General features: G+C 44.9%; 1 protein-coding gene and 1 non-coding gene across 2 annotated transcripts in view; both read right to left on the bottom strand.

Moving 5' to 3' along the window:
* Positions 1 to 8,597: 8,597 nt before the first annotated feature.
* The window catches only part of ASIP (agouti signaling protein), a 49,973-nt gene continuing 37,757 nt past the window's right edge, over positions 8,598 to 20,813 (bottom strand). Inside the window, exons 2-4 of the mRNA XM_065919766.1 lie at positions 12,821 to 12,990; positions 11,426 to 11,490; positions 8,598 to 8,954 (exon numbers count right to left, since the gene is read on the bottom strand). Coding sequence (XP_065775838.1) covers positions 8,778 to 8,954; positions 11,426 to 11,490; positions 12,821 to 12,990 — 412 coding nt within the window. The 3' untranslated portion in view covers positions 8,598 to 8,777. The remainder of the gene's footprint in view (positions 8,955 to 11,425; positions 11,491 to 12,820; positions 12,991 to 20,813) is intronic.
* LOC136162189 (small nucleolar RNA SNORA73 family) lies at positions 20,302 to 20,501 on the bottom strand. The gene has a single exon (XR_010662011.1). It is a non-coding gene; the product is annotated as a small nucleolar RNA SNORA73 family (small nucleolar RNA).

Below are 20,813 nucleotides of genomic sequence, written 5' to 3'. Positions count from 1 at the left end.
TATGTGGCAGGTTGTGGTGGGAGGGCCTTGCTAGGCTAGAAGGGCTGGGATCCCTTTTCAAGTCCTGCTGGGGACAGGTAACGAGCTTGGAGGGCTTGAGGTAGCATGGACTGAAACAACCGGAGGGGTTGTACAGGTTGGCTTGTGCCAGGTATAGGGAGAGCAAGTTAGCCAAGATGGTGGTAGTCAGGCTCTCTCATCCCAGGGCCTTTTGCTCTCCACGTTTTGTAAAGACGTAGTTATGTCACAGCTGAGACCACTTACAGCACTGCTCACGCATGTTTTGATGTGTCTGCTTGGCCATGGGCCACTTTTGTTCTGCAAACATACATACAAGCTCCACCTGAACAGCCCTTGTGGCTACGTTACGGCTGCGTTGTGGCTGTGGCTACCATGAAAGGAGAGAATAAACATGTCTGTAGTTCTTAGGACTCAAGTTTTCTTCAGCTTTCCTGCTTGTGCCTTGCCTACCTTGGGTTCAGCCAATAGTGAGAAACAGCAAGACAACTGGTGTAGTTGGCAGGGTCAGCAATACACCAGGAGAACTATAAGAGGTAGCAGGCAGGGGTCAGCTCCACTTTGGGGCCCCAAGTTTTCAGGAAACCTCAGGAATCCAGATTCTCGTCCCCGAGACCTGCTCAGGACTATCCCAGAAGATAAAGCTAGGAGATCTGCTTGAAGTGATGGGGGCAGCCAGGTGTACTTATATAATCAGGCCTCATCAGTCAGCTTCAGTTAAGTACCTCATCAATACACTCTCCAAATGGGCTCGGGGATAGGCACATAGCCCAAGTTGGTCCAGACTCAACCGCAGGATTTCAGGGTTTTTACTGGAAATCTGGTGTTGTGCAATACAGAGAATTGTCCAACAGTGAGTAACTCAAGGAGGTTACTCTGGGCTGCTTGGAGCCAGACTCCTTGTGGTCTGCAGGCTTTCTCCCTGGTTGGAGTTACACCCTCCCAGGTGGTTCCAAAAGTCCCCAGGTGCTGGGCAGTGGGCTTTTCCTGACAAGTCCCATAAATAGTTGGTACCTAAATTCACACTGCTTAGTACCTGGTAGTGTGATTGCCCCCACCCCCAGTTCTCATACTTACCCTATTACAAGGGAGGAAAGCAGAGAAGTAGGTGGGAACATACACCCACAGTGCGTCCAGCAGAATGTCCTGCTTCAGCATGTCTGTCTCTGGGGAACATGCTGGCTCTTCTACTAACTGCTGGCTCATATGGATCCTCACTAATCCAGTGGTTCAGCGCCTCAGAACCACTGGGAGGGCTGAATAAAACACAGATTGCTGGGCCCACCCTGAGAGCTTCTGATTCAAGGAGATGGGGACCTATCATTTGCATTTCTAACCAGTTCCCGGGTGATGCCTACCGGCTAGTCTGCAGTACTAGGCGCTGTAGGATTTTCAGCCCCTCCTGCCCAGTGCCTGAGCAGAGCGGAGGCTACTGGAAAAGAGACCCATCTGTCCTGAAAATGGAGCAGAGGCACTGTCTTCAGCAGCGCTGCCTGGCTTGGCAGGAATGCCAGTCTGGAGCTGCTACATTGCCCCCGTGAGGGGAAGCCTGCCTGAGGGCGACACCACCACAGAGTTGAGACCCAGAGCGACACTTTCCAGAGGACATGAGTCTAACCATGCTTGACACTGACTAGATCCACCCTCTGGACGTTTCAGTGCTGTGACAACAACAGTTTCCTTTTTTGCCTTTAGCCCATTTGAACAGGGGTGCTATCTGGCAATTCCAAGAGTCTTGCTGAGGTGGAGAAGACAGAGATGCACCAGGGGAGAAAATGGGAAAACACTTGGGGCTGAGGCTCCTGCAAGGGGCTGTCTCTAGGCAGACAGAATCTCCTGCCTGGCTTTCAATGGCCTGGTGGTTAAGGTCATAGGCTTTGGAATGAGGTGGGCTGAGATGTTAGGTCTAGGCAGAGTACCTAGCCTCTTGGAGCCCCAAGAGGGGGGCTCCAAATTGTAATTATTTATTACAATTACTTACCTCAAGGAGCAAATTAGGGACCTTGGCGATCATCCTGGCATGAAGTAGCTGCTCAGTCGATAGACATTATTAGGATGCTATTATAATAGTATACTATTATAGTATATAGTATATATATATATATATATATATATATATATATAGTATTATAATAGTGTACTCAGTCGTGTCCAGCTCTTTGCAACTCCACGGACTGTAACCCATCAGGCTCCTCTGCCCATGGGATTTCCCAGGCAAGAATACTGCAGAGGGTTGCCATTTCCTTCTCCACGTGATCTTCCTGACTCAAGGATTTTATGTCTCTTACATAACAATCTGGTGGGAAGATTCTTCTGGTGGGAAGGGCTACCTGGAAAGCCCCTATAATAGCTACAGATCACAATAGGAGGCCTCAGGCTATTAGCAGCAACCCTGGGTCCCTGGCAAAGGGCAGGAAACAACCTCAGAGGCCTCCTGGAGAGGGGGAGTATCTCAGAATCCTCCAGAGGCTCTGCGTGCATCTCAGGGCCAGTGCAGGGGCTCCAGGATTCTGGTTTGGGTGAAATAACTGAGGACTACTTGAGAAGTTCCACTACAGTTAGGCCTTCATGGGGTGGGGGTAGGGGGGCTCTGTTAGACAAGGATCAATTAATTTCAAGATCATGTAAGACAGGGAACTCAAAGACTGCTTTGGGATTTTAAAGGGAGTAACCCTTGACTGATCACTGAATTTAGGGTCGCCTTCCCCTTATTCTGTTCCCTCCAGGCCCCTTCTCTACTTTTCTTTTGCAACGTCTGACAAGTCACACTTTATGCAGAATTCTAGATGTTGATAGACGTTGGGATAAATAATGAGAGAAAAAAGGAAACCAAAAGAACTAAACTTTCTCCCAGTCATAATGCTCTACTTTTTGACTTGGGGAGGAATCAGTTCTGGCTCAGACAGTAAAGAATCTTCCTGCCAATGCAGGAGATTCGGATTCAATCCCTGGATCAGGAAGATCCCCTGGAGAAGGAAAAGGCAACCCACTCCAGTATTGCCTGCAAAATTCCATGGACAGAGGAGCCTGGAGGGCTACAGTCTATGGGGTTTCATAACTTAGTGACTAAACCACCACCACCACCACCACCACAGCTGATTCGGTGGCTTGTAAATGTGATCTCATCAAATTAGGTAATTTAAGGAAGGTTATTTTTTAATCATCACTATTATCATTAAATTTTCTTTAGTAGTTGTGTTTTTATTATTGCTCTGGTAGTCTGTGCAGCTGTTGGGCCCAGGAATTCTAAAGAGGAACTCTAAAGAAAAGAAAAAGGAGCTCTGAAAGATGTGAAAACCTCCATGAGCCAAGGGAATGAAGCTCTTTGCTGGGCTCCCCAGATAACAAGAAGGCACAATCATCATCGTTGTCATCACCATTTGGTGGTGCCACCTCCCAGACTTTACAACTCCTATAGCCAAATGGGAGAGCTGACAATAGCTACTATCTCTCTGCAAGCCATCAGTATAAAACTCCTTTCTGGAGTGAACAGAAACATAAATTTGATGATTTTACTGAGAAAATAAAAGACATTCCTGCTCCATCCCTAGCCCCCGAACACATACCTGCTATGCCTATGTGCATACAGATATACTTTGTATATGGAAGAAAAAAGGGAAGAACAAGTGTATTCTAGACTAATCTGAAATTCACTACAGATGGTTTGGCTAATTCAGTTAAAATCAAATTCTTTTCTTTACCTATCCTGTCACCTTCGCACATGGGAATTGGTTTTTAGAGTTAAATTCCTTTATAAAGTTCCTATTGTATGATGGGGTAATTTCCTGACAGTGGGTGATAATGCTGGATCTGTGGTTTTTCAAACAAGTGGAGGAACTTAGAGTAAGGATTCAAAGATTGCTAAGTAGGTTGGCCTGTGGTCTACAATCCCAGAAGGGATTGAGGTCCTGAGGATTGGCTAACCCTCAGGGTAGTGGTTTTTGAAGTGTATTGCTTTTGTAGAACCATAAACTTCAATTTCTATTTTTAAAAACTTTGAAGCAATTTAAAAGATGTAATAAAAACACACATGTTTAAACATGCTAGGCACCAAATTTAACAAGTTGGGGACCACCTGGATTAGAGTTTGAAGTGTTAGGTAGTTAGAATAGGGAAAAGGAGTCCAAAATGGCGGTGGCTAAAAGACCTGGCAGGGAAAGCCCGCGAAAATAGAACAAAGGAAAGTCTGAGGACCAGAGTGAGAGCCTCAGGTAAAACAAACTACGCTCCTGGCTGGCCCAATTTACATAAGACAAGACCAGGGACAGAGAAGCATATAAAAAGAGGAGCCAAAGCTCTCTCTCTCTCTCCTGGCCAACCCCCCCCCCACCATGCGCGATGGGGCGCTCTTCTCTTCGTGTCTTTGGATTGACGTGCCCTCACGCCTCAAAGATGGACTTTCCTGCTATTATCTAAATAAAATAGAGCTGTAACACTGAGCTGTAATACTGATTTATTTAAGAGCTATAACATGGTCTGTCCTCCGAGAGCTGTGACCCGCCAAGGGGCTTTAATATCTGTCACTCCAAATCTTTGTTGTGACAAGACAGAACCGAGGAGCATACACTCGCGTGACAGAAGTAAACCTTTTGCTGTTTCTGTTTAACAGAAGACTGTTTCAAGGTCACAAGGTGAGATGTTCAAACCTTTTTACAACGACCTCTCTGTGTGAATTAGACCTTTTTCAGCCCTATGCAACCAAAACAAAAGATGTAAACAAACTGGTTGTGAAGGCTGATATTAGGAAGGGAACTGTTAGTCTGTAATGCCTGATTTCAAGTTTTTATAATATTAATTTATAACTTTTAATGTCTTACATAATGGGCTCCCCCTTAAGAATTCAACTGAGGAAATGGTACACTTCTAAACAAAACAAAACATGAAAACCATTGCTTCAAACTTTGTTGCAGCATTTCTGGTTGCTGAAAGTGTTCTCAGAATAAATCCAGAGTCCAGCTCTCACAGTGGCCAGTTGTGGATTTTGCCCTTCAGTAATTTTTTTAGTTGGAGAATTACCCCTCCCATGTTAAGGACAGATTTTGTGCGACTGTCTATTAAGATGGGCCACCCTTTCCTGGGTACCACTCAGGTCAGTCAGATCCCCATTTGTGGGAATTTGAATTATGAGTGGTCCCATGCAAGAACTGAAGTGGTTGGAGGTGACATCCCATAGCTTTGCCCTGAAAACACTGTCCATTGGTTTCTTTGACCTGGCTCCTTTTACATCCTCAGGGTGCTATCCTTTCTAAGGCTTGTTGTTTGGCTTTTTCTTTGATTCTTTGAAGAATCCAGACCTCTCCAGTAGAGTACTGCCCCACTTTGTTTCTTAGGCTAGCCAGAATCTGTTCTGTAGTTTGCAACCAAAACATTCTGACTGACTTCAAATTTTGCAAATGGGAAAATGGTAGTAGCATCAAGAGGTCAGTGACTTGTTCAAGCCCACGTTGTTAGAACTTTGGGCACAAGTGTAATGCCATGCTCTCCAGGAAGAAATGATCCTAAATCAATATTCACAACAGGAGAACAAACGCATCTAGGACAGAACTAACCTTTGTACCGTGCATATGAGAGAGAGACAGGAAGAGAAATGTGAATAATGGCTGGGAAATAGGGGGCATGTATCCCAGACCTTCACAACTTTGAATTCTGGTCACTCAGGCAGGGTTTTGTAGAGACCCAGAACCATTCTCTCTGGACCCTAAGGCTTGAGGAGGAATTTCTGAAAAGGTGGAAGAATCTTAGGATCTCAACTGAAGGGGAACTTGGGCAGATAAATACCTAACCAGGGATCTAAGCCAACAGAAGCAAAACTGAGGGTCTGTGGGAACAGACCACGTATGCTGACAATAGTAGTGGTAGTGTTAGTCGTTCAGTCATGTCCGACTCTTTGCGACCCCAAGGACTGTGGTTTGCCAGGCTCCTCTGTCCATGCGAATATCCAGGCAAGAATACTGGAGTGGATTGCCATTCCCTCTCCAGTGCTAACGGTGGTTCTGACTTTTAACAAGGACTGGTGGTCATTGTCCACTAAACCGTAAGCTCTGTAAGAAGAGGACTGGACTTGTTCACCACAATATTCACAACACCTGGCACAAGGCCTCATGCCTGGTAGGTGCTCAATACACATTTGCTGAAGGACAGAATGGGTTGGGCTTCCATGTGGTTGTCTGGATCCAGCAGCCTAGTGGTTTTTTCACTAATAGATTGGGTCTTTGGCTTTGCATCTCTGGCCTCTGGCCTCTCCTCTGGAGGGAGAATGGTGCCTGGCTGGTGAGCAATGTCTGGAAAACACCGGAGCAGTGGCTACAATATGTTCCCAATATTCTAATTACTGATGACATTTACTCAGCAGCAGTTGTGGTACAGGGAACAAAAGGTTCTGTGGGTTTGCAGCCTAAATGACAGAACACAAAAGAGCTTCTCTCTCTCTCTCTCTACGTTGCTTGCTTTAAGGTATAAGAAGCAGTACTATTTCAGATTTACAATAAGAACAGCAAGAGTGATGATCTCCCATTTTATAGACAAGTGAATAGAAGCCCAGAAAAATGCAGACTTTTCCCAATGTGCAGAATCGTGTCCCCAGCCTAGCCTGGAGCACCCATCATTTTTCTGCATGTGTGTTCTCTGCCCGGGTAGTTCCAGCTCTGTCCGGTCTCGGGTTTGATGTTTGCGTCCTTCATTCCACGCTGGTTGTGTCACTGCAGGCATAATGTGGGTCTCCAGTGGAGAAAGTTCCTTGGAAAGGAGTTTTGAGACATTTGAAAGATGAAAGATTGTAAGTAGACAAGTGGGTCGGGGTGGGGGGTGGCCCCACCTGTGCTCGCCCTTGAGTCCCACTGTCCTCACCTCTAAGGACAGAGATAAATGGTGGTTATCAGGGCTGAGGAAACTGCTTCACATTGTTCAGTCACATAACCTCTATCTAGACTCTCTTTCTTGTGTACAACAGGCCTTGTTATTATTATTTTTTAAATTATCTTCTTGTATCACCACTGTTTGCAGTTTCTTCTTTCTTGTTTATGGTAATTCCTTTGGGAAAAGCTCTAGTTCTGGGGAACATTGACAGCTGAAATCTCAGCTTGTCTACCTTTTCTACTGGCAGGGATGCCCTCAGCCAAGCAGGGCAAGTAGGTGCTATCACTGAGAGCCCTTGCCTCTCAAAGTGCTAGGAGTTTTTGTGTGACTACCCCCACCCTGGCTGGTCCTTTTTCACAGACCCTGTTAACACCTTTACTGCCTCTCTCCCCAAAACAGCACCTCCCAGGGACCTTCCAAAGATAAGATGTTTCATCTCAGTTTTCCACAGACTCAGAATCTCTAAGGATGGGGCTATAGGTGACAGTTTGGGACACTTGAAGAGACAGGCCCTTAATAACCCAGAACAAAAATTGCTGCCTAGTCACCATGCCAGGCTCATGCCTCCTTCCTAGTCGACAGAGCTGCCCTAAGGAGTGAGGAAAAGTTCAGGCTTTCAGAATTAAAAATGGCTGGGGACCACTGGTTGGAGTTCTTTTAGCCTGGGAGTGGGAGAAACACACCTTCTTTTTCTTGGGAACTTGAATTATGAATGATCCCATGCAAGAACTGAAGTGTCTGGAGGTAACTTAGCCCTGAAAACACTGTCCATTGGTTTCTTTGACCTGGCTCCTTTCATATCCTTTCTGAGGCTTTTCACATGGCTTACCCTTTGATTCTTTGAGGTTCCCAGAACTCTCTAGTAGATTGCCCCCCTATCTAACCCCCTCCTTTATTTGTTTCTGAGGCTAACCTTTTTGGTGGAGCCTCCTAAGGCTGTAGGATCCTCAGGCCAGAGCCTTCTGGCCGTTGGACCCACAGCAATGTCCAGTTACAATCAGCCACTCCAGCTTGTATTCACAGACCCAGACCCCTCAGGGCAGCAGCACAGTAAGACTGGGCATGGAGTTGTCATTTTGTTTTTGTGGAGGTGAGGGGAGCTCCTTAGAAGGGGCGTAGGGGGAAAGACTGAATGTGTGCTCAGTCTTGTCTGACTCTTTGTGACCCCCATGGACTGCCTGCCCCTTTCTATACCACACAAGAATACTGGAGCGGGTTGCCATTTCCTACTCCTACTCCAGGGAATCATCTTCCCTACCAGGGACCGTCAAATCGATGTCTCTTGTGTCTCCTGCATTGGCAGCCGAGTTCTTTACCACAGCGCCGCCTGGGAGGCCCAGCAGTTCCTTAACGGTTGCATTCTGCCTCCATGGTTTTGGAGGCAGCTTCGGGTGTCTGGAAGTCCCTGGCAGGCTACAGTCCATGGGACTGCAGAGACGGACACGACTGAGCGTCTTCACTTTCTTTCTGCCTCCCTGATTTTGGAGGCAGCTTCGGGTGTCCCCAGGGTTAAAGGTAGGGGGCAGCACTGTCTCTGGCGGCCAGATCCAGAAAGGCGCTTACCAGGAGTGCAGCCTCAGGGCTAGGTAACCGCGTTTCCCCAGGCCCGGGAGAGAGCAGGTGCGGAACTTCTGCGGTGCAGGGGACTTGGCGAAGGGAAAAGGATAGTTCGGGTTCCTTAAAGAAACAGCCACACACTTTCGAGAAGACTACATACATGTATTTGGATTTTAGCCCAGCCCTAGCCTAGACTTCCTGAAGCCCCGCCTCCTTAGAGCCCCGCCCCAATGTCAATATCCACGCCCACTCCGTTCTCTGAAGCCCCTCCTACCAGAGCTCTCCCGCCCCAGAAAGGCCCCAGGGTCCCTGGAGCCCCGCCTTTGGAAGCCGGCCCTGAGGCGCGCTCAGCAGGTGGGGTTGAGCACGCGGCAAGAGCAGACGCTGCGGAAGAAGCGGCACTGGCAGAAGGCGCATGGGTCGCAGCAGGCGGGCGCTGGAGGCTTGCAGCTGTCGCGGGTGGCCACGCAGGGGGTAGGCGGCGGGGGCCGGGGCCGTGCCACGTTCTTCATCGGAGCCTTTCTCTGCGGGGAAACGCCGGGGCTGCCCGAGCCATCCACGTCCGCCCCACTTGTCCTCACCCTTGCCTGGGAACTCCTCGGACTAGCCGTCCCCACCTGCTGTCCACCGCCCGCTCGACTCATGCCCACAGAGCACCCTAGCGGGTACCCGCCTGCTTCGCCAACAACACTTAACTGGCTCGGGCCTGGCCTCTTCTCTCCCCACGGGATCCCATTAGGCTGCACGGTTTTTAACTACCGTCTTTGTTGTCTTCCCCTTCCAGTGTATCCGCAATCCCTATTGGTTCTGCCTTCACGGTAGGTCCGGAGTCTAGCCACTTCTTCGCTACGGCTGAAACCCTGGGCTTGGCCACTGTCTGCTGCCCTTGCCTCCTTACTGTCCAATCTCCGACGCACAAGGAACTAAGCGCATCCTCCTTCCCCTCACTTGGATCCCTGAAGCCCTCTGTGGTTTGGCCCGCCTACCACTCCCACTGGTCTTTAACACACTGCCCGACCTGCCCGCCCTCTGTGCACCGAACACACCAAATGAGTTCCTGCTGCTGGCGCTTTGTTTTGGGGCTTCCTTTCCTGGGGACATTCTTTGTTATGCTGTCCAGTGCAGGCAGCCACCCACCATATGTGGCTGCTGAGTACTTTAAATGTGTCTAGTGCAATTGAGGAACAAGGTTTTCAATTTTTATTTAATTTTAATTGAAGCTGAAGTAAAATGTTTCTCATTAAAGACAACTACATTGTTTTGTTAGGACTGTATTTCACTAGTGTAAAAAACTGGAATTGAGAGTGTAAAAGTCAAAGACAGCGCAAAAAAAAAATCAATAACTTTTTATGTTGGTTACATATTAAAATGATAATATTTGGGATCTACTGGGGTAAATAAAATATTGCACCTGCTTTTTTTTTTCCTTTAAAAAATCTGGCTACTAAAAAAAAATCTGGCTACTAGAATTTTAATTTATATGTGTCTCACATTGCATTTCCATTGAACACTGCAGCTCAAGATTACGAAGTTTCTCAATCTTTTAAGTCTTGCCTCCTGGAGTACTTCCCCTGACCACTCTTCCCTTCCCTCTGTCTCACTCCATGCTTTCATTCCTTCACAGTGTTTATCATTATCTGAACAGCACTGGTTAACGTGTTGTTCTCCTGTTTCTCCCAGAAGAGTGTAAGCTCCATGAGAGCAGTTATGTATCTCTCTTGTTCACTACTATATTTCCAGAATCTAGCATGTAAATAGATTTTACAGTTCTGTCAATCATCTGATCTGCTTGTTCACTTTACAGAAGGCTCAAAGAGAACAGGGAACTTTATTGTGATCACAGTGCCATGTCATACCTTCCAATGCCTAGTACAGTATTCCCGGCTCTGTTTACAATGATCTGATCAAATGAGGCACACTAAAATAGGAACACTGCATTTCAACAGTGCCTTAATCTAGTATTTCTCAAAGTGTGAGAAACTGTATCATGGTGGTACAATTTTACGCAGTACATGAATATTAAATGACACTGAATCACAGTGAGAGAGGATTCTTTTTTCAATCTCTTTCAAATGGAAAGGCTCATAACACTTTCTAATCCTTCTTTGTTAATACAGAGAGCAAGTCTCAGATTTAGAACTTTTGGCAAGCAACACCAACCAGCTAGAATTTGCTAACAAGGTTTTGTTTTTACTTTACTTATTTTCATGGTTACTTCCGATTTATGCCAAGTGATACTGGTTTTCTATCATGATTATATAGTTTTTTTTTAATTTATTTTTGTTTTTGGCTGTCCTGAATCTTTGTTGCTTCAAGGGCTATTCTCTGGTTGTGGTTAGTGTCTCTGGTTCCAGTGTTTGGGCCTCTCATTGCAGTGGCTTTTCTTGCTTTCTTGACTCTAGGGCGCACAGGCTTCAGTAGTTGCAGCTCCCCGGCTCTAGAGTATAGGCTCAATAGTAGCGGCGCATGGGCCAGGTTGCTCTGAGGTATGTGGGGGTCTTTCTGACCCAAGGATCCAACTCATGTCTTCTGCATTGGCAGGCGGATTCTTTACCACAGAGCCACCAGGGAAGTCCTGTTACATAGTATTTTTGTTTTTAAGTTTTAAACAAATATTAAATAAGTGGAACTCAGATATGGTAAAAGTTGTAGAAATGGTTCTGAAATGACTGAGGTTTGGGAAACATCGCGTTCATCAAAAGAATGAATGACAGTGAAATTTCAGGCAGGGTTCAAGCTAGTTTAGGAAGTCTGAGCTAGTTATTTTAGGCAGGGTTCAAGCTAGTTTAGTTTAGGTAAGCAATTTTACTCAGCATCCTGGACCTCAGCTCTTGGTGGTCTGTTTTAGGCCTGGAGGTCAGGAAGGTTTTGGTAGCTTTCAGTTTTTCTGGGGCATGCAACCCTGGAAAATCTTTCATTTAGTTCCTAGCGAGAGTTTGGGTGTCCCCCCCTTTAAGTCCAGTCCCATCCTGACAATGTGAACTCCCAGGCCTACCTTGGAAGGTCTTTTCTTCTTTTCCGCTTCATTTCTGCTGATCTTTTTGGATTTCTTATTCAGTGCTTCAGAGAGAGACAGAAGGAACAAAGCCATTTTCTCAGGGTCCTCAACTGCAGTGAAGTGGGAGGAGCAGAGAGGGCTCTAGGAAGCCCCAGGGTTGGGGAGAGGATGAAGGTTTGGTTGGATAGATCACATCTTGGGACTTAGGCCAGCAGCTTCTGCAGCCTGGCTGCAGACCTGGAGCCAGAGACTGAGAGCAAAGAGTCCTCTGAAGGAAAGCTAAAGGGAAAATCCAAGAAGGCCCTGTAAAATGAACTCAGTGTCTCGTACAAGGATGGTCTTGTATTTCCAATATTCCTATTTCCTATTTCTCAGAGTTTTGGAGCCAGGCAGACCTGATTTGAATCCTGACTCTGCTACATAACAGCTTTGTGGTCTTGGACAAACTACTTAATCTCCTTAAGACTCAGTTTTCTCATATGCAAGTAGGTACTGTAATACCTACCTTGAAGAGTTGTGAGGATAAATGAGGTATGTTTATATAGTGGAAAATCTGACACATATCAATGTTAATGTGCTCCAGTCCCTTCCCATATATCTAGAATATCCTCTTTTTGAAGTGAGAGGCAAGTCAGCAAGGAATATTAGTTTTGAGCTTAGATTCTGGAGTTAAACAGAACCTAACCCAGAACCTGGGTATGTATTCAGTTCAGTCAGTTCAGTTCAGTCGCTCAGTCGTGTCTTAATCTTTGAGACCTATGGACTGTCTCTGCCAACTACAAACTGTATGTTAGTTACTTAACTTTTCTAACTTTTAATTTACTTAGCTGTGAAATAAAATAGGAATAAAAATAGTATTCACTTCAGAGTGCCTATCAGAAAATAAGTATATATGTTATTATAATTATTGTCAGATGAATTCAAACCAGACATTCTCTAATGCTAGGCTCTAATACCCCTGATATTTTCCTCTAAGCAGTCATTTTCAATTCTCAACCCTGGCATGAAAGAACTAGTTCATCCCAGACTTGGTTATATTCTGCAGAGTTTTCTAAAAATTTTACCATTGATAGGAGTTATGTGATTCAGTAAGTTTCAGAAACGCCAAGTTAAACCAAATTCACCAAGTGTCTTGACTTTAGGGTTTCTCAGAGCCTCTAACATGCTAAGCTGCATATTAGATTGGTGAGAGGCAGAGCTTTCTTAACCAAATGAGTTAAGGGGCACTTGATTCCTCCAGAATTGTTCTGAGGAATGAGCACAAAGGAGCTCTGACCAACGGCAATGGATCCTGATAGCAGCTTGGGGAGCGTTTGACCCCCTTCAGCCCCTTCTCATGGGCCAGAGCCCAGAGGCTGGGCCCCAGGCCAGCCAGTGGGTAAGACTACTTACCCACAATAGAGACAGAAGGGAAATCCAACAGGTTCATGGAAGAGTTGTTCTTCAGGTTCCTTTCATCTCTGGGCTTTTCCTCAGGTGCCAGGTGGCTGTAGGCAGTGAGGAAGCACAGGCAGGCCAGCAAGGTAGCCAGGAGGAGGCGGCTGACGTCCATCCCAGGAGGCCTGAGAGGGACAGAGAAGGCAGTCAGGTGGGCCAGGGGTTCTGGCAAATGCGTGTGCCCTCCTGCTTTCTTTATGTTTCTTTGGGCTGGTGCTCTGACCCCCAGCCCACAGTTCAATGTCCCAGTGGAGCTGGAGGACCAGCAAGGCTTAGGACAGGGAAGGAGAATTCATGAAGGAAAAAGAGAGCAAAGGAGAGAGGGGAGAGGAAGAAAGACAAGGAAGGGAGGGAGACTGCAAAGAGAAAAAGAATGCATTGCAATTGGTTTCTGCCTTCCAGAGGGTGGGGTGCTCTTTTTGTTTCATTTTATAAGTCGGTGACTCCAGGAGACCCAAGGCCTAAGCAGAATTGTTGATAGGTCCCCAGTAATGATTCACAGTGGCAGAGGTCTTACTAAAGTACAGAGAACAAGGCTCATGAGTTAAGACTCAAGCGAAGGTGCATGGATAAACGGCTCCTTTGGACAAATGTGTATGTCATTGTATATGCTATATTCTGACATCCAGAGGAAATGAATGCAGGTTATGTTTTGTGTCAGAAGGATAGGATGGACCCGTTCACATAGGCTAGCTAGATTTATTGATTTATTGCTAGCTTGGGTTTTGATGAAAAAGACAGATCCCAGAGTGGATTTCTTCCCACAAATGTCTGTTTGGCTCAACCATGGTTCACAGTTTCAGCATCATCTTATCGTCTCTGAGTGTGGGATCCCCACTCCTCACCTACCCTGTGCAAGTTCTTGCTATCGTATTTGGACTTATTAGTTAGGTGGCGCTAGAGGTGAAGAACCCGCCTGCCAATGTAGGAGATGTAAGAGACTTGGGTTGGGAAGATCCCCTGGAGGAGGGCATGGCAACCCACTCCAGTATTCTTGCCTGGAGAATCCCATGAAAAGAGGAGCCTGGAGAGCTCCAGTCCATAGGGTTTCAAACAGCCAGACATGACTGAAGTGACTTAGCACAAACTCGAGCCAATATATTCCCTTTATTTTCTTAAGATTTTTTTTTTATGTGAACCATTTTAAAACCCTTTATTTGTAATAATGTTGCTTCTGTTTTATGTTTTGGTTTTGGGCTGGGGAACATGTAAGATCTTAGCTCAAACTCACACCCCTGCATTGGAAGGGGTGGTCTTAACCACTGGACCACCAGGGAAGCCCCCCCTTTATTATTTTAAACTAGTATGAGTGGAGTTTTCTGTTACTCTCAACTCAGGGCATTCTAAAGGATACTTTCCCTTGCAAATAGTCTTGCTGTTACACTTTCAGTTGTAAAGTTAGATTCTAAAGCAAAAATCGCAGAGTAGGAAGTTTCTCCAGCTGGCAAATGATGGAATTTTTTTTTTTAAATTTCACACTGGAATAAGTAATTGGCTTGCCTTTAGGGATCATATTGTATGAAAAAAATCTGTTTCTTTGAACACCAGGATCACCATCAGCATAATGAAATGTTCATACTATGAGAGGTGTACAGGAATTGAGACCAGCTGAGGGAAAAGCATATCCGCAGCTCCCAATTCTGGAGTGGCTGTCTCCTTATCGCAGAGCAGGGGCTCTCTGGATAGGAGGTTGATCAGAATCACATGCATATTTATTTATTTTTAAAATGTAGTTATTTTGACTGTGCTGGGTTTTCGTTGCTGCACACAGGCTTTCTCTAGTTGTGTGAGCAGGGGCTTCTCTTCGAAGTGGTGTACAGGCTTCTCATTGCAGTAACTTCTCTTGTTGCAGAGCCCAGGCTCTAGGCATGTGGGCTCAGTAGTGGTGCACGGGCTTAGTGGCTCCATGGCATATGGAATCTTCCTGGACCAGGGATCAAACCCATGTCCCCTGCATTGGCAGGTGGATTTTTATCCGTTGTGCCAGCAGGGAAGGCCTCGCATCGCCTCGCCTGCATATTTAAATTGCTTCTCTCCCCTCTCTCACTCGCTCACTAAGTATATATGGTTGAGTTTGCATAAGTTAACTGCGAGCATGATCTGGCTTCACTATGCTTTCTATCTTTGTCCAATCACCACCCTCCACAGTCAAGAATGCTGGTTTTAATTTTTGACTCTTTCTTTCCTGATCTTTACATCTGATCTCTTACCAAATTTTACTTTATGCTCTCTTTAAATTATCTCATATTTTTCACTTCCTCTTCACTCCAGCCCATACCTTCTTCTCAGTGGAACTAGTTACACTACTCCTCCATCAGGAGGCCTTTGCTCTGGCTTCAACATCATTATCCACTCTGAGCTCCCCCAGTCATTTTCTCCTTCCTCCAGGGCCCAGCTCAATGTCAGCTTTGACACATTTCTCTCCCAGTTTCAGATCAGCCCCAATGGTTCTCTCCCTTTTCTGGACTCTTCCAGGTCTTAAACTTAATACCATATCACTTAGTACTTCATTGTTCTTCAAGTGTTCATGTGGGTCATCTCATCAGTTAGACTTGGTTCTTTGTTTCAAGAGCCTCACGGTCGCCTCCCAGCTGCTGTAGTTCTGCTGTCATACCCACCTATTTCAGTTTGCCTCTCTGCCTGTTTTAGATGCCACTTGAATTCTAAATTCTTGGCCAACCAAAAGGTTCTTCTAGCCCAGTTCAGTCTGACTAGAGCCATCAGGGTTGCCTGGGATGGCTAGTTGGTTAGGACTGAGGAAAACTATATTTGAACGATTTCTTTCATTTCTCCTTCCTTCTCAAATCCTAGCCATCTCTTCCTTGTAGGACTCCCTTCTCTTTCTGATGCTGCTGCTGGGCTCTTAGCTTGGAGAGTAATTTCCTTCTCTCTTGTTCCCCACATCCAATCAATCAGTCATTTGAGTTCTAGTGATTTTTATTCCTCCCATTTCTCACAACCATTTCTCCCTCCCTTTCCATTCCTTCTGTCCCGAGTGGTCTAGTTCCTCCCACTTGGTCTTCCATAAGAGCCTCCTCATTAGCCTTGACTCTAGAACATATAACCAGATTAAGCTTCCTTTTAAATAAAGTCCCATTTCCTTTCATTCATACATTCATCCATACATATTCATTCATCTTGTTGATAGGGACAGAGTAAAAGGACAAAAAGCTTCCCTGGTAGCTCAGTTAATAAAGAATCTGCCCTACAATGCAGGAGACCCCAGTTTGATTCCTGGGTTGGGAAGATCCACTAGAGAAGGGATAGACCACCTACTCCAGTATTCTTGGGGTTCCCTGGTGGCTCAACTGGTAAAGAATCCATCTGCAATGCAGGAGACCTGGGTTTGATCCCTGGATTGGGAAGATCCCCTGGAGAAAGAAATGTCTACCTACTCCGGTATTCTGACCTGGAGAATTCCAAGCACTGTATGGTCCATGGGGTCGCAAAGAGTCAGACACGACTGAGCAACTTTCACAAAGGGACAAAACAGGTCATTAAATAGTTAATTCCACTAGTTAAGTAGTTAAGTAGAAAAAATAGGGGAGACCGCTGTATTACTCAGATTTAAAAAATCAGGTTTGCTTAACCACAAAACCAAGCAGGCTTGCTTAGCAACAAAACCATGCAACAGAAGTATGAGACATGCCCACAAACAATTAAACAATGGTGGCATGAGACATCTTGTCCAGTGAGCTCAATAAGTTAATGATTCCTTAGGACATGCTCTCTGCACACATAAAAAACAATAATTTGTGGACCTAGCTTGGTCATGTAGGAAGAAGAAAATTCTCTTGTTCAACCTAGAGGAGGAGCTGATGATGAAAGGATGATGTCTATTCAAGAAAAAGAAATTTCTTCTCCCTCTCCCTTTTACTTTGATTATAAAACTGCAGCCTGCTAAATTCTTGGGGTATGGCACCCTGTCACCCCCTGGCTTATAAGCCTCATAAGCATCCTATTCAAATAAATCATTTCTTAATCTGTCACTTTGCCTCTTCCTGAATTCTTTCTGCACCAAAACATAAAGGATTGTGGTACCAGAGCTCTTCGGAACCCCCCAGAATGATACCAAATGCTTTCATAGTGAAAATTATTAGTTAAGTACCTACTATAAACCAGTGCTATGCTAGATTTTTGGGTTACAATAGTGATTAAGATACAAAATGATGCCTGTCCTTGCAGAGCTTAGATTCTATCAGGGATGGCTGACAAGTTAAATAAGTTATTCTAATAAAGTTTTTGCCACAGGAAACCTCAACTAGTGCATAGACTTAGGGAAGATCTCAGAGCAAGTTGCACTGAAGCTGAGAACAGAGGGCTGATTTGGATTTATCCGTGCTGGAGAAGAGAGTGAAAGTGGTGATGGCAGTGTTGCAGACAGTGAGAATCATGTACAAGCATGAAGGTCTAAAGGCAAGAGAGGATGGTGCATTTGAGGAACTAGAAAAGATCAGTAAATAAATAAATATAACAGGAGATGGAGGCAGGGGCCAGATCATGACAGGACTTCTAAACCATGATAAGGAGTTTGGACAATATCTTCAAGACAATGGAAAATGAATGAAGAGTTTTGAATAGGAGGAGAGACTTAATCAGATTTGCATTGTAGAAAGATTCCTCTGGGAGCTGGTGATGGACAGGGAGGCCTGGCTTGCTGCGGTTCATGGGGTCACAAAGAGTCAGACACGACTGAGCAACTGAACTGAACTGAACTGAAGATTCCTCTGACTGGCGTGTGGAGGTGGAGGGGACAGGACTGAGAGCAGGAAAACCAATTAAGAGGATGCTGCTGGATTCCAGGCAATGCCATTCCTCTAGAGGGGTTACCCTCATTACCAAATGAAATACATACTACATAGCCTCAGAGAAGGACCAGAGCCCTCCCAAGCTACCTTCCACATTCCTTCCCAGTTTCATCTTTTCTTATAGGAAATATATACCCTAGCCAGGCTTAGCTACCTCCTGGTCCCCATACAAAGCTCCACCTTTACCATTTCTTACGCCTGACCACTTCTGACCTAAGCACAGTACTTAGCTTGTTACACAAGCATTTATTTACTTATCACTGAAGCTGAATCTGTGACCTTTAGTGACTGCAGTATTCATTTGCTCTTTCCATATTTTGTGTAGCATTTGTATGATCTTCAAGCTAAGAATGGTTTTGACATTTGTAAAGTGTTCTATTAAAAAATAAAAAAAACAACAGGGAATTCCCTGATAGTCCAGTGGTTAGGACTCTGTGATTTCACTGCTGAAGGCCAGGGTTCAGTCCATGGTTGGGGAACTAAGGTCCTGCAAGCCTTGAGAAGTGGCCAAACAACAAGAGACCCGATGTGGTCCATAAAGCATAGAACATTTAGTATCTAGCCTTTCACAGAAAAAGTTTGCTGACCCTATCTAGAATGTGAGACTCACAAGAGGCTGATCTCACATGAAAGATCTCACATGACACAAAGAAGATCCCATGTGCTGCAACGAAAACCTGACACAGATAAATAAATAAATATTAAAAAAATAATACTGAGAATTCATGCATTGAAGTGAAAGGATAGTTGGGAAATGTGACTTAGAAAAGAAGTGACTGGAGTTTGGGGGAGACTAACTGAGACCCAATGTGCATCACTTCCTCTGAACACCAGATAATGCAGGAATTATCACCATCACAGCAACCAGCAGTTCTATTATACTAGCCACTGCACAACAGGCAGGAAGGAGAAGTCACCAGGTACCATCTCTAGACTAATTCAGGTTATAGTGAATTCCAAGGTTTAATTTTTTAAAGTTTCCTTTGTTGTACAAGCAACTCTTAAGGAATAAACTGAAAATACAGCTTCTTAGAATCTATAAAACCAGACTGAGCCTGGGAAGGGTGAAGTCTCAGTGGAATTAATCTTATTTGTGTATTTGTGGGAGAGGGTAAGAACCAATATTCCTTGTACCAATCCTGTAAGAGATTGTATATTCTAAATATAATATACATCCATAATACCAAGGTGTATTATGATCCTTGGGGTCAGATTTTCTTTTTTTTTTTTTTTTAATTCAGGATTTTGTGGATTTTAGAAAAACAATATCTTCTATATACCATATTAAACCACATATATGGGGTCTAAAAGCACCCATTATAAATATATTGATGCTTCTGAAGCAAAATGGTGTGAATATACAAAGGATAAACAAAGTCTGAGAATTGATTTGCATCAGTTCAGGACAGATTTTGTTGCCAAATGAGTTAGCAAAGGAAAAAAAAACAGTTTTCAGAGTTGGGGGACTTTGCCATTTCAGGCAATGGGTTAGGAACCTATACAAAGCCGTGGTGCTATGAATCCTCAACAGGGAACACACACTCCATCTGTTAATACAGGATCGTAATGCTGACAGCAGTGACCTGTGCAATTGCTTTTCTTAAGAGTAATCTGTCTTTCCACTCTGTAGTCGTGAAGAATGTTCTTTGATCGGTGGTATCACTGATGGCCATTCTTCCTCTTAAACTCATTATCTGCTTTAAGTTACTGCTTAGGACTTAAGACGAGTTTCTCTTCAGTATGTGGATATAAAGAATCCAGAGAGGGGAGTGAGGTTTCTTGGATATACCTGCCATTTAAGAGACTTGTGTGCACCCTCAGCTCATCTGGGCCTCTGCTTTCTCATCTATGAAACAAAAGGAGAGAACTATATGACCCAGTACACATTACAAGGCACAGAGTACAACTTGAATACAGATTTGTTTAATGGATGAAAGAATGGAAAGACCTTTCTATTTTAACTTTCTATGAATCCATAATTTCTAATTCCTGCTTCCTGAACTTTAGGGAGGTTAAATAATCACACAAAGAAGGATTTTCTAAATGCCACTTGTGTACCCTTAAGAGCTGAGGGATTTATAAATGCATTAGTGTGACTGAATCTGATTAAAGTCTAGAAAAGAGGGCATGAAAAGTCATGGCTAAATGTGAGTGGTGTATACACCTCAGGAGTGTTGATCTGTGTTTGTGCATGTGTGTGTGCACACACTTGAGTACTAACGTGTAAGGGTTGATTGAGGGGCTATGGGAGACAGCAGTGTCCAGAGAATCTCTGTAAGTTAGGGAGACGGTGTATCAGTATTCAGTGGGCACTGAGTGTACGCCAAAGACATCCCTTAGCTATGACACTGGAGATAAGCTGACACCTTCCTCCTTTAGGTCAAGGCCTTGGTCCCCAGAGGAAAGGAAAGAATTGTAATGTCCCAGTGCTGGGGGATGGCTAACCGCCTATTGGAACAGAGGTATAGTGAAAGATGAGAGCTGAAGAACAGGTGAAGGCAGCAGAATCTTCTTGAAGACTGCAAGCAATATTAGCTGCTGATATAACTAAGTGTTCATGAGGTGCAGTCCTGACAGCCTGCTCTGGGCTGTGCTGGTGGCACCTGGGAGGGGAGGATTTTTTTTTTAAGATGTTTCCTGAATGGTTTGTCTTCTCAGTCATTGTCCATAGGACTCAGAGAAGCTGTAGGAATATGTAGGTGCAGATGCAATGCCCGGCTTCACCTCCAACACTGTGGGAAGGGACTGCACATCACAGGACAGAGCCCTATGCTCCCGTACACCACTTAGAGCCTGGGGAGAGTGACCTCCTGGGGTATCCATGCTGGATGTATTTGAATTTTTTTACAAGCATGTTACCACTTTGTAATAAGAAACACGTTGATGCTTTCACACTGTGGTGTTGAAGAAGGCTGTTGAGAGTCCCGTGGACTACAAGGAGATCAAACCAGTCAATTCTAAAGGAAATCAATCCTAAATAGTCATTGGAAGGACTGATGCTGAAGCTCCAATAATTTGGCCACCTGATGCAAACAACCGATTCACTGGAACAGACCCTGATGCTGCGAAAGACTGAAGGCAAAAGGAGAAGGGGGTAACAGAGGATGAGATGGTTGGATGGCATCATGAACTCAATGGAC

This window comes from Muntiacus reevesi, chromosome 2, assembly GCF_963930625.1.
Source record: "Muntiacus reevesi chromosome 2, mMunRee1.1, whole genome shotgun sequence".
Classification (NCBI taxonomy): Eukaryota; Metazoa; Chordata; class Mammalia; order Artiodactyla; family Cervidae; genus Muntiacus; species Muntiacus reevesi.
This window is presented reverse-complemented; position numbering and strand designations above follow the sequence as displayed.